The sequence below is a fragment of the Priceomyces carsonii genome (assembly GCF_900007245.1).
Source record: "Priceomyces carsonii strain CBS4050 genome assembly, scaffold: Debaryomyces_carsonii_scaffold_3, whole genome shotgun sequence".
NCBI lineage: Eukaryota > Fungi > Ascomycota > Pichiomycetes > Serinales > Debaryomycetaceae > Priceomyces > Priceomyces carsonii.
The window spans coordinates 634,983-647,580 of NW_026946676.1; the positions used below are offsets into that span (position 1 = coordinate 634,983).

At 36.0% G+C, this 12,598-nt stretch overlaps 8 protein-coding genes across 8 annotated transcripts; 4 read left to right on the forward strand and 4 right to left on the reverse strand.

Moving 5' to 3' along the window:
* Positions 1-26: 26 nt before the first annotated feature.
* Positions 27-2,339, forward strand: NUP85 (Nup85p; the record flags this gene model as incomplete). Its single annotated transcript, XM_062952737.1, has 1 exon — positions 27-2,339. The coding sequence occupies one exon, from the start codon at positions 27-29 to the stop codon at positions 2,337-2,339; it is 2,313 nt and encodes a 770-aa protein (XP_062809610.1).
* Positions 2,340-2,595: 256 nt separating this feature from the next.
* On the reverse strand, positions 2,596-2,904 carry CUP5 (H(+)-transporting V0 sector ATPase subunit c; the record flags this gene model as incomplete). The annotated part of the gene is made up of 1 exon (XM_062952738.1): positions 2,596-2,904. The coding sequence occupies one exon, from the start codon at positions 2,902-2,904 to the stop codon at positions 2,596-2,598; it is 309 nt and encodes a 102-aa protein (XP_062809611.1).
* A 38-nt stretch (positions 2,905-2,942) lies between these two features.
* PRCAT00002853001 (uncharacterized protein) lies at positions 2,943-3,227 on the reverse strand (the record flags this gene model as incomplete). The annotated part of the gene is made up of 1 exon (XM_062952739.1): positions 2,943-3,227. The coding sequence occupies one exon, from the start codon at positions 3,225-3,227 to the stop codon at positions 2,943-2,945; it is 285 nt and encodes a 94-aa protein (XP_062809612.1).
* Positions 3,228-3,652: 425 nt separating this feature from the next.
* PRCAT00002854001 (RNA binding protein) lies at positions 3,653-4,030 on the forward strand (the record flags this gene model as incomplete). Its single annotated transcript, XM_062952740.1, has 1 exon — positions 3,653-4,030. One exon carries the CDS (start codon positions 3,653-3,655, stop codon positions 4,028-4,030), a length of 378 nt encoding a protein of 125 aa, XP_062809613.1.
* A 286-nt stretch (positions 4,031-4,316) lies between these two features.
* PRCAT00002855001 (uncharacterized protein) lies at positions 4,317-7,802 on the forward strand (the record flags this gene model as incomplete). Its single annotated transcript, XM_062952741.1, has 1 exon — positions 4,317-7,802. The coding sequence occupies one exon, from the start codon at positions 4,317-4,319 to the stop codon at positions 7,800-7,802; it is 3,486 nt and encodes a 1,161-aa protein (XP_062809614.1).
* A 44-nt stretch (positions 7,803-7,846) lies between these two features.
* PRCAT00002856001 (uncharacterized protein) lies at positions 7,847-10,153 on the reverse strand (the record flags this gene model as incomplete). Its single annotated transcript, XM_062952742.1, has 1 exon — positions 7,847-10,153. One exon carries the CDS (start codon positions 10,151-10,153, stop codon positions 7,847-7,849), a length of 2,307 nt encoding a protein of 768 aa, XP_062809615.1.
* A 118-nt stretch (positions 10,154-10,271) lies between these two features.
* Positions 10,272-11,735, reverse strand: ATF1 (Atf1p; the record flags this gene model as incomplete). Its single annotated transcript, XM_062952744.1, has 1 exon — positions 10,272-11,735. The coding sequence occupies one exon, from the start codon at positions 11,733-11,735 to the stop codon at positions 10,272-10,274; it is 1,464 nt and encodes a 487-aa protein (XP_062809616.1).
* A 317-nt stretch (positions 11,736-12,052) lies between these two features.
* On the forward strand, positions 12,053-12,551 carry PRCAT00002858001 (uncharacterized protein; the record flags this gene model as incomplete). Its single annotated transcript, XM_062952745.1, has 2 exons — positions 12,053-12,065; positions 12,211-12,551. The coding sequence occupies 2 exons, from the start codon at positions 12,053-12,055 to the stop codon at positions 12,549-12,551; spliced, it is 354 nt and encodes a 117-aa protein (XP_062809617.1).
* Positions 12,552-12,598: the final 47 nt, after the last annotated feature.

The following is a 12,598-nucleotide window of genomic DNA, read 5'->3' on the forward strand; positions in this document are numbered from 1 at the left end:
ATAAAATAATCTCGTAATATAGTAAAATGTCGGGTAACAAGTTCGAAGACATTGAAATGCTAGAGATTCCTGATGATAGCACTAATAATTCATCAGGTACAGAGGGTATATCAGAATCACTGAGCAATGATGAAATGAGACTTGGATCTATGAAACAACCAGTGAAAGCGAACAAAGTCGACCTAAGGAAATGGTTAGACACTGGAGAAATTCCCCCATTTGAGTTTGATGAAGTGATTTATAAGGAAAGCTTGAATGAGAACCAATGGTCCCAAATTTATTGTAAATATGTAAATGGTCTTTATAAGGTGATAGAGGAACTACTTGAAGATTATAGACAATTGGATATAGAGAACGAGCCAATTGGGTTAATCACCTCTTCAAACGATATAGGGATTAATGCTTCAAAAGAAGTAAAAAATCAAAAATTAAGTGATAGTTTTACTAGAATAATAGAGGCCCTTGATAGGCTCATTAAAGAGCTTTCTCAATGCCCTAACGGAAATAATGAAGAAGATTCGATTGCAAACTCCAATAGTGACAATAAAGATGAAGATTTAGAAAATTTTCAGTTTTTAATGAATATTTTAGAGTGTATTCAGGCAAATTGCTTTTACTCCGACATCAACGTGAGACCAGAATTAATATCAAAATGGATCAACAAGTACGACGCTAAGCCTGATAATGAATTAGTAGAATCAGTTGCTATAAACAGCCCAAAACCTTACTTGCATCATCAGTTTTGGAACACGTATATAAGTCAACTCATATTGCGTGGGATGGTTACTCAGGCTGGTGAGGCAATTGCACACTCAAATTATGAAGAATTAAAAGAAAGTGAGCCCAAGTTATACACGGTAATATCTGATTTCAAAACTTTGTTATCAAACTATTCTACAATGTCATTAAAGGGCCAATTTCCTCAGTGGAAATTAGCTTGTTGTGAGTTCAGGGATATCTATTCTAAAATGGTTGAAGGTATCACTCTGCCGCAGTTATCCATAATTAAAGGTCAAATATACGACCTTATATGCATCTTAACTGGATTACCGAAAACCATATCGAATTTATGCGATAATTGGTATGAAATTTATTCTGCATTGGCGTTATACCAAGTCAGGGACGATAAGAACCTTTATAAGGAGTTTTACAAGGTTGCTATTAGTGAGCTTCCACCTGCTATATCGAGCGATGGTGATGACTTATTTGATATTGTTGAACATAGTTATGTTGATGTCATGGAAGGAAATTTTTTAAAGGTCCTAGAGGCCATTTTCAAGCTTGATCCCGCCACTTCATCATACGTTTCCAAATTATTTGAAATGAAGGGATACCTAGATAGCTATTATTCAATATCTGATCTTGACTCCCTAGAGAGCTTCATCAATAAGAAAACAATAAGTGATTATTTTTTAATGATTCATGCCTACAACTGTTTGAATTTGCATAGCTTAATCCCTGTTGGCATTGGTCTTCTACTTAACCCCGAAATTGCTACTTCAAAGCAGCTATCTGTTAACAACAGAAAAGTTGTCGCAGAGGTATTACCAAAATATGTCTATAGAACGAATGACGATTTAGAATGGGGCTTGACGATATGTGCAAAGCTTAATCTTGTTTCGACGGCGAAGGAATTATATTACTTGCACGGGTTAAAGTCATTAGAAGAAGGTCTTCTTTTAGAAAGTCTAAACATGTTTGTCAATTGCTACGATCCAACTCTGATCAACGGAGCCAGCAATATTGATGGTATGAAGAAGGTTCATTATATTGCATGGGATTTAATTTTTCAAGATAGTTTGTTGAATAACAGACCTGTTGCAGATGAACTCATCAATGGTATTGTAGAACATAAAGTTTCAGATAAACTCGACATACATCCTGTCATAAAGCAATGCTTAGCACCATATGCTGTTCTATTCGAATTTTACAGAAGTTTGGGACAAGATAATCAGAGCAATTCTGCAATTAAGAGGTTATCCAGATTAATACATTTGATAAGATTCAATCACTTACCAAGGAAGTTTTGTCCGTTATTGTTGAGCCAAATACTCCCTTTTCTAATTAGTTCATACTATAAGTTCACTTTGCCAGATGTCATTGTTATCATAGAATTGATAAATTCTTATGAGTCTCAGGTCAAGGACGAAGAACTTGAAGAGGGGGAATCTTTGTATAAATACGCGATAGCGAATATAGAAAGCGAAACCAAACCTTATGATTGGAGGGTGATTTTGAAATCATCTGGGACCAGCATTCCGAAAAGTGTCCACGAGCTTTTAAAACGTCTTCGAAATGAAATTGTTGTCAAAATAGGTAAAGTATACATAGATAAATAGACTTATTTTATTTAGATGCGTATATAAGAATTGAAAACAATGTTATTCACTCTTAAAAGAACATTCATTCTCTCTATAAAGGTACAAAGAATCCTCATACGTAGATTTATGACAAGAAGTCAAGAGCCTGGAAGAGAGTCAAGAGCATTTAAATAAAAAGGTTCTTTTTTTACAGAAGAAATTATGCGACGAAAGGTCTATGAGTTAATGTGAAAATTGAGAAACAAGGTCTTTAACGCAACCCTTTCGAAGCAAATTAACACTTAACATCTTGATCAGCTCTTGAGTTCAACAAAAGGGCAACAATTAAACCATACAAACCCAAGACTTCTGCAAAAATTAAAATCAAGATCATTCCAACGAATAATCTTGGTTGCTGAGCAGTACCCCTGACACCAGCATCACCAACGATACCAATGGCAAAGCCAGCGGCTAAACCTGATAATCCAACAGACAAACCTGCACCCAATTGGATGAACCCAGTGTATAACGCCTGCTGTTGTTTCAAAGAACCTGAAACCAAAACGGAAACGACCAATCCATAAATTGCAATAATACCTGCCATAATAACTGGAACGGTATTCTTGACCAATAAATCAGGTCTTAAGACGCATGTGGCACAAATACCAACACCTGACTTAGCAGTACCGTATGAAGCACCGAAACAGGTGAAGACGATGGCAGCTGCACAGCCAATGGCACCAAAGAATGGAGCATAAACAGGACTAAATACTGAGTTAGTACTGGACGCGAGAAACGGCTAACAAGGCATGGAATTTTAAGCTTGTGAGAAGGGCGCAAGTTTCTAAGGGCGTGATTAAATGAAATTATTTGTATCTTTCGTGGGTCCGAAGCTTTACTTTGATGAATCTCTCTCATTATGACCATATCCCGCCCTCCAAAGATCTACCCCTTGAAACTCAGCACCTGTTCGCAATCATTGCTAATTTATCTACTTACCATAAATCAGACATTGTCTATATATATTATGATCGTTAATATTATCAACTTTGTTGGATTAAGTCTTCCACAGTAGTTGTGATATATCAATAATTCGTTGAAAGGGACAGTATCAGTTTATTGGGCATAGACTCGCTGAGCCCATTTTTTCGAGGGAGAATATACAGGACAGTGTACTTGTATATACGCTCAAAGGCGTAATTATGAGTCCTAATACAGAAACTTTTTTTTTTGCGAAGCGGTACTAAGGAAGAGATGAGCTTTTAATCTATTGTCCTAGAAGTCGTTCAACTAGAATTAGTACTGGTGAGCTTATTGCAAGGAGCCTAGAACGTAAGAATTATTTAGCAACAATGTCAACTAATCCTAAAGCCTTCCCACTTGCTGACTCGAATTTGACACAACAAATTCTTGATGTCACTCAACAAGCCCAAAACTTGAGACAATTGAAAAAAGGTGCTAATGAGGCAACAAAAACTTTGAACAGAGGTATCTCAGAGTTCATTATTATGGCTGCAGACACCGAACCAATTGAAATCTTGTTGCATCTTCCTTTGTTATGTGAAGATAAGAACGTTCCTTACGTTTTTGTTCCATCGAAGACAGCTTTAGGTAGAGCATGTGGTGTTTCGAGACCTGTCATAGCGGCTTCTGTCACCACAAATGATGCCTCTGCAATCAAGAACCAAATTTACGGTATCAAGGACAAGATAGAAACATTATTAATTTAAGTTTCTTTATTTAGCCAATTATAACATTACTTTATTTGGAATTAAGTTATTGTAATCTCTCTTCATCGATGATTGTCTTTTTGTAGGTCCCTATCATGCTATGATTAGTTTCCTACTATTGCCAAACATCCATTTTGGATTTCCATTCTGCTCCCTCTCGTGTTCCTCCATGCTTCTAGTTATCTCAGTGCGATGGAGTCCATATAGAAATTTTCAAAATGGTTCATTACATTTACGAGCAAAATAGACATAAATATATACGCTTCAGCTCACATTTTGGACCCAAATGGAGACCAAGGATACCACAGAGGGTATAACCAAGTTTTTGAGATCGAAAGATCACTCAGTTGAAATTATTTTATCAACTGCATCATCTTTGATCAGAGATGAGCTACAGGTATATTTTCCAGGAAAAACCAGATTTGTATTTGAATTGCTATGTGATAGACTAAATGACTTCTCTACGCCCCAATTTAAGAGGTGGAAATATAATACCCAAGCTTGGAGTCTTTTGGGCCAAGTCTGGCAAGATCTAAGTAAAGACGAGGTGACTAGAAGCATTAGAAATAGGACGTTTAAGAAGGTAAAGCTCATAGATTTGTTCGTGGATCTTTTCAAACATAATTCTCCAACAGACTTGATTAATGTGGCGTTTGAGGTAATACAACAAATAATCAAGGAGATCTATATCGAAATGGATAACGACCTCTCCATAAGTTTATTGTCATCTTATGCTCGATATATTAAATCTGCAAAATTTACTGATGAGTGGACATCCATAATTGAAAGACTTTATCTACTTCCGCAGTCGTCAGTAAAGTTTAAGCTATCTAAAAAGTCAACAGCAAAGTTTTTCAGGGAAGCACTACCCTCTACATTAAACTTTATCACTTCTACTGAGAGCTGCATGACAACTAAGATTTTAAATAAAATATTGAAACAAGTTGTACTCGACAAAGAAAACATATCCCACTTGGAATCAAATACTAATCAAATGCTTAACTCAACGATAGAGACACCATCACTAGAGTCGCTTCGTTATTTATTCTCATTGATTATCAGCCATTTATCCAATAAGGATATTTCTCTATGTGAAAAATTGTATCATTTACTAACATCAAAAGAAAGCTTGCATGATTTGGCTGAGCCCTTACTTAAAACTTTGGCTGATGCAAATATGCCATTATCCGGCGATTTCTTTCTTTCGATCTATGACAAGCAAATCAATATGCGGAAACCTATAGATGTCAATTGGGCATTGGTGAACTATTTAATTAAAGTAGGTGTTGAGATGGCCATTGAAAAAGCCGAGCAAATTCTTACCATAATACCGGTAGAAGCTATAGAAAGAGATATTGCATTGAGCATTGGTGAGTCATTGGCTGAGGTATATATTAACGCGAGAGAAGTACCGCAATTCTTTCATTTGATCTGGCCAAAAGCTATTGCTAATAATAAAATTTGGTCCAGCGAAGATTATATGAATATAATTGCATCTAAAATAGACCGTTTGACAGAGCACGAACTTAAAAGTATTTTAGATATTCCGCCATTAGAGAAGAAAGCGGTTGCGACCTTGGTTATTTCAGTAGTAAAAGGTTTACTTAAGAATTCCTTTCAAAAACAAAATGCCATCAAATCGCTTATATTGGACAATAGTGCCCTCTTTATTGATACAGATTGGAAGCTTTATTACTACTTATTATGCATATATGGTGACGAGTGCATTTCTCGCCAAAACATTGCAAAACAGCTAAAGAATAATCATTCTGACAATTATTATTATTACTGTGTATTGCGGTTTCTTGAATTGACAGGATCAAAGAAGGAAATAGGTGATTTTCAATTTCATTTCTTAGAGTTTCTTAAAGAAAATCCCCAGGAGTATGAATTTATATTCAAGAGATGGGTTATTGTAATTAATAACTACTTTTCGAAAGAAGAAATTCAGTGGCTAGTCGGGTCACTTTTTGATCTCCTGAAACCTGAAGACCTCACGGATCTCTTTCATGAATCTAACTCTATCATTTTTGAACAGGATATGATAACTGATGCTGTACTTCTTGAAGTTTCAAAACGAGTTAACTTGGATCCTAAATCACTTTCGCTTCTACATCTTATTCCAATACAATGCTTTGGAAAGAGAATTAAGAAGAAGTTAATCGAGCAAGTGTATTTGATGGCGCTTGATCCAGAGTCTGAGGCCTCCCAGGATGCTGCAATAAATTCACTAGGTCATCATTTGTCTCAGCCCTCATTCACTTCTTCGATCGAAACGAACTTCATTAATACATTAAAACTCGTTAATAATACACGAAATGATTTGAAAGATAAATCATTAAAGATATTTCGAACTATTTGGCAAAATCATTTACATCATTACGGCCTTGCTGAAAATCAAGGTTACATCACTTCATCATTTAAGATTTTGTGGAAATATTATGATACGGTGTCTGAGTCACAATTTTCAGCAGAGCTTGGTATGTCCCTTGAAATATTACAGTTAGGTTATGAATTTGGTTCAACTGACGACAGCTATGCTTTGCAATACAAGGAGCTTGGTGAAAAGTTTGTCAAGGTTGTTGTCAATTCATTAGTAGAAATAACATCAAATAATAGACAAGAGGATTATGTTTTCATAGAGTGGTTGTTGAATACGCTTTATGAATTAAAAGATCACAATTCTACTATTTCTTCGGATGTCTTGAGGTCCTCCAAATCACTTGGATTAAACTTGTCGGTATCCAAGGATTCACCGGAACTAAATTCCTTAAGAAAAGCCGTATTTGGTGCTCTTTCAAAATTCATGTATCCAACATTTGATAATTCCGTTTACTTGTTGGCTTTATTCATATCATTGGAGAAATACTATACTGACAATAAAGATGTCTTGAAAGATTTTCTTTCCAGGCTATCTTCTTTGAGGAGTGACGAATATTTTGAAACCTACGACTTCTTATTGTATTCCTTAAGGGAAGCGAATACGGAGGACATCAATACCTTAATCACAGTTCTTAACGCCATTATTCTTTGTCTTCCTAAAGATTATACCGAGAACAGTATATCTAACTTCGTTGAATCGTTGACAGTATTACTGTTGAAGGCTGATTTTCTTAATGAAAAATCAAGAATTTCTATTATATTTACCTTAACAAAGCTACTTACTGAAAAGACGTGGCTATTTACGCAATATGCCTTGGAGAGTACAATTGGTCTATTAACGAAATTTACATCTATGTTAAATGATGGATGTTCTCTTCAGCTCAAATCAGAAACATATAAACAAATTACCAAAGCAACTTCTTCAGTACTCTTGTTTCATAGATTCAAGTTATCTTCTAGAAATCATATACTCATCAAATTGTGTGCTGTTTTGCTTGAAGTTCTTTCATTAAAATCTGGTGATACTACTATTTCAAGGGACGTCGAGTGTGCTAGTGCATATTCCCGTTTGCTCACTAATATCTGTGAACCTTCAAAATTGGGGAGAGAAAGCCTTTCGAATGCTTTAAATTCGACTTCTGCAGCTATCAGAAGAACTTTAAGAAAACATTTACATGTATTATTACTAAACTTCATTTATTACAGCTTGAATTACAATTTTGACCAAAAGGTAATCAAAATTGTCACAAGTGGTATATACAGTGTGCTTGATGTTCTTTCAGCAAAAGAGTTGAATCTATTGAATGCGTCGTTAGATGGTCCCGGTAGGATTTACTTTAAGACCTTATATTCTGAGTACAAGTCCTTTGGAAAATGGAAAGACGATTAAAATTATGCAAATGCTTGAATTTGAGACTATCAAGTCTTTTCTTTTCAAATTCTTAAATATCTATTCTCATCATTATGTATAAGTTTTCCTAATCCTTTTTTAAAGGTCATTCCCATAGTTTGCATGAGATTCCAAACTTTCTCTTCAAAAATATCCAGTGTTGTAGAAGTGTGCGGATTGTTTAAGGAATGGAGAGTATGTCCGTATCTTAAAATATCTTTCCTCGTTATGTTTCCGACCAATAGTCCCTCTTTTTCCACAAGAATGTATCTGGGCCCCACTTGTGCAAAAATATTAAAAACGTATTCCAAACTCGTATTAATGTGTATTGTTAAGGGGGAGCGATTTATAATTGATGAAAAGTCGACTTTATTGGAAGAGTTCCTTGTACTTTTTTCAAAGTTGCAAAGTGCGTTATCATCAACTTCCTCGTTCCTTTGTAATATCTCTAAAATTTCTGAGCGTAGGATATATCCAACAATTCTGGGTTGACTTGGAGATTGAATTATGGGATATCCTCGATAAGGAGTCCTTTTTAATATGTCTTTAAGCTTACCGACAGTAATCAAATCGCTTTCGTCGCAGACAAAAGTTACTACGACAGGAGTCATAGCACTTTCAACAGTAGCATCAAATGAAAAATCTTCCTTTGAATCAATTACTGGAAGGCCATTGAAACTAATCATTTGGTCTGCAATACCTCCATGACCCCATTTATCATTGATACTCTTAGTAATTGCGACCACTATCATGGTGGGAATTATATAGCGCACAGCTCCAGTGAGCTCAAACATGATAATTACAACCGTGACAGTAAGTTGAGTAATTCCACTGAGAGCCGCAGCAGCTCCCAAGAAGGCGTAAGTACCTGGAATTATACATTTGTTTCCGTTGGAGCAGGTCAGAAATATTACAGAGTCTTCGAATCTTTGGTGCAAGCTTGACATGATCAATCCAAGGGCCCTTCCAAAAGTGGCTCCCGCAGCCATGGAGGGAACAAATATTCCTGCTGGCACTTTACAACCATACGTGATTATGGTGAAAGCCATCCTTGCAATAGTAGCAAATATCAATGACAAGAATATATTAATTTTATTAGATTCTGGGTTGCAAATTTTATGCTTAAAATTCTTATCGCACTCGTGGAATAAGATTTGCATCGACTCAGTCATTTCTAGAAGCAAGAACTCATTGAAATATGATATCAATGACGTCAATAATGAAAGAAATAAAACTTCTCTGATAGCAAAGTTGGCAAGGTATCTCTTTCGAAATGATACTACCTTTATATTAAGTTTCGAAACGATAATCCCATACAAGCCACCAAAGATACCCAAGATAATATACATAGGTATTTCAAAATAATGCCAGACGGTGTCGTATGTTACCTCGAACATAACCAATTGACCAGTTCTAAACGGATTTATCGCAGCCATTGTTGTCACAGCCACAAGCGAACAAAAGTAAGATCTCCAGATAGTAGATAATTGAAACACAGATGATATTTCCTCGATTGAAAATAGAACTCCCCCCATTGGCGACCCAAAAGCCACTGCAACACCTGCTGCTGATGTCGCTGTCAAAAATTCTCTTGCTTTGGATGCACTTCTTCTGTATCTTTTCACTAATTTAGTTACCATATTCCCAACGCAGACAGCATAATGAACGCTTGGGCCCTCCTTTCCAACACTCAATCCAGAGCCAATTGCCAAGGGTAAGCCTATGGTTTTTATTGCTAACGTTTCCCAACCTAAAAATCCTTTTGTAACAAAACCTGACACTATGCACTTAATCTCAGATATACCAGAGCCTGCCGCAGGAGGAGCATACACTATAACCAACATTGCAGCTGCAGAAGAAAACGCTAAGCAGAAGATGATGTATATACTATAGTTGATGATTATATGATTCGACCATTCCATCCATCTTCCACATTCCTCACCTTCACCCCAGCAACAGAAACTCTTGTTCAAGTCAAAATGATTCTTACATCGTCCAATTCTTATACTTGCCAACCAAGCCGTAACAATATTCAAAATGCTTGCAATTATTCCAATGATAATACCCATTATAGCGAGTATGACCCAGTTAAGACTGGTAGACAAGAGCTTGTCCTTAAAACTGACTGCACGATCACTTTGTTTCTGAGCTCGTTGAACACGTTTCTTATGGGTACACAATTCATCTTCTAACCAGTCAATAGTCTTGAAATCATTGAATCGCTTCACCTCTCTAATTCTTTCCTGATTAATAAATGAACCTGTTCTTCGGGATCTCAATTCCTTCCTAGAGCCATCTGATACCGCAACATCTTCGTCAAGCAATTCATACGTATTGGCATCATAATTCATCACGAATGTGACTCTTTATCCTAATCACACTTACAATCAGTTGTATCTGAATAGATTATCAAGAAATCGGACTACGATGGCACGTGCAAAGAGTTGAACTATGTATGACTATATAATTCTAAGTGCAGTATTGAAGAATAGCTCTTTTCAATTGAACGACCAAGTTATCAAATATCATAGAGCCAGTAGAATCAATTTTATCGTCATGAAAACTAAGAACTATATTCATGCCACCTATTGGTGTTGAAACTATATTAAACATGAACTCACTTGTATTGGGAGACATATCTTGAGAAAATATCAAGTTCTCTATAGTCAAATCATTATTGACAACTTGGTAAATTGGAAAGTTAATAAACCCTAAGTTGGAGATCTTTGTAGCATCTTGTTTTGGATAACCAAGAGTTGACTCAAAATAGCTAGGATTTTCACCCAATTTATCATAATTTATCTGAAAACTATGAAGAGTGTTGAAAACTTTATTATTAGTAGCCACGAGTTTTATATGATTGTTAACTTGTTTCACCATGTCCCAGGAAAAGTCCGTAAACGGTGGAAAATTCTCAGGCAATCCTACAAATGCATTTGAACCTAACTTCTTACGCTTAAAGCATTTTGAATTGTTTTGGCTTTCTGTAGGGACGCCTCTTAGATCTAGGTGCCTTCTTAAAGATATTGCAACCCTGTGAGAAGTGTGCTTCTTATCTCCAAATAATGGCTGCAAGGTAAGAGCGGCGACAACGCAGAAGTATGCCGTTAATGATACTTTCATATCTTTGCACTTTGATAATACACTTTTAAGATCAGAAGGCGTCAAATTCACTAATTTAAACGCAATAGAATAATTCAATTCTGCTGGATGAAATCCCTCCCATTTATCTGGATGACTGTCGGGAATTATTTTGTCAAAATAATTTGCTTCGCCATATCTTAACTTCGGATCTGCCATGAAGATGTCAATCGGCGGAGGTAACGAATGCCGCAAAAACTTAAAATCTGCTTCGTAGTTAAATAGAGAAGCAAATTCTATATTACAGTCAGCTTCACTGATTCCATAGTCAATCTCTAAAATTTCTTTGTTGCTGAATTGCATCACGAACGCTAGATTCTCCAAAAATAGCTCGTGAAAGAGAGCACCAGCCACTCCATCAGCGATCGTATGTTCAAAGACAGCACAGAGATTATGTCTCCCTATTATGAATAATCGGAATAAAGGTGAATTTTTGTACAAATCAAACTTTTCCTCGTTGACTCTTTTCATGAATTTTTCGTTAATTGTGTCTTCTCCATCTAAAAACACATCAGAATCTTCGATAACCACGATATCGCTAAATTTTGCCAGCTCTATGGGTTTGAGTATGCAATCGTTCAAATCAGTATCTTTAAAGACATTACAAATCAAAATATGATAATCAAGAATAGTTTTTCTTAGACTTTTAAATACAATGCTCAAGTCTTCCTTCAAGTCCAAAGAATAAGTACCAGTAACAGCAAAATTGACATAAAACCCTGAAACAGTTCTAGATCGAAGAAAGTGTTCACACAATCCCAACGGTCTCGTTAATACAATTTCTTGAGTCATCGATTTCTACTCAATAAAGCTAATGTATTATTCATTACCTATATCTCAATAAATAGGGGCAGAAATTTTCGCAACATGTTCACAGGTTATCATCTTAGTACTATGACTCATCGTTTCTTAATAACACTATAGTAAGCTATCAGTAGAATATAACCTGCCAAATACACTCACTGCTTTTACTATTTTTCCGTTTCTCTTCTAAATTTAATGCTTTCTTTTTAGTTTTCTTCAGTTCTCGATTTCTGGGGCAATCCGTTATCGAGAGCTAAGCTGACGTTTAAGTCTTTTTCCACGTCAAGAAAGAAAGGTTTCAATTAATGCCTTACTTCAGTAAGTAGTTTTGTTTATTGTGGTCTATGTGAAGCTATTTGTGTCTTGCTCCTTATTCTTAATGGGATATTTAGAACCTGAGGAAGAAGGGCAAATATATAGATCAGCTCCATCAACTGTGTTACGATTGCTAACAATATTTTAGTTCCAATATCTGTCAAGATTGCTCTTGGTCTCGGTGCTGTTACAGGAGCTACTTTGGCTGTCGTGAGCAATAAAGAAAAGCTTTTGGAAGCAACTGAGTCCATTTTGCAGAAAGGAGCAAACTATTGTAGAGTGAAACTAGAGGAAGCCAAACAAGCTAATCACCATTTTGCAGACTCCTATGAGGATCATTCGTTTGCTGAGACTTCTCTGAACCACTCGAGTGGATTAAGGAGGCGCAAGGAAGCTGGCTTCAGTGATGCAGATGAAGCGACTACTCCTGATGATAGTGATTATTCGGATTATGATGACGAGGAGCTTGAAATGGATCCTTTAGATTGAATTATGACAGCAAATTTAAATTTAGCTTATATTTGAAGTTATTCTGG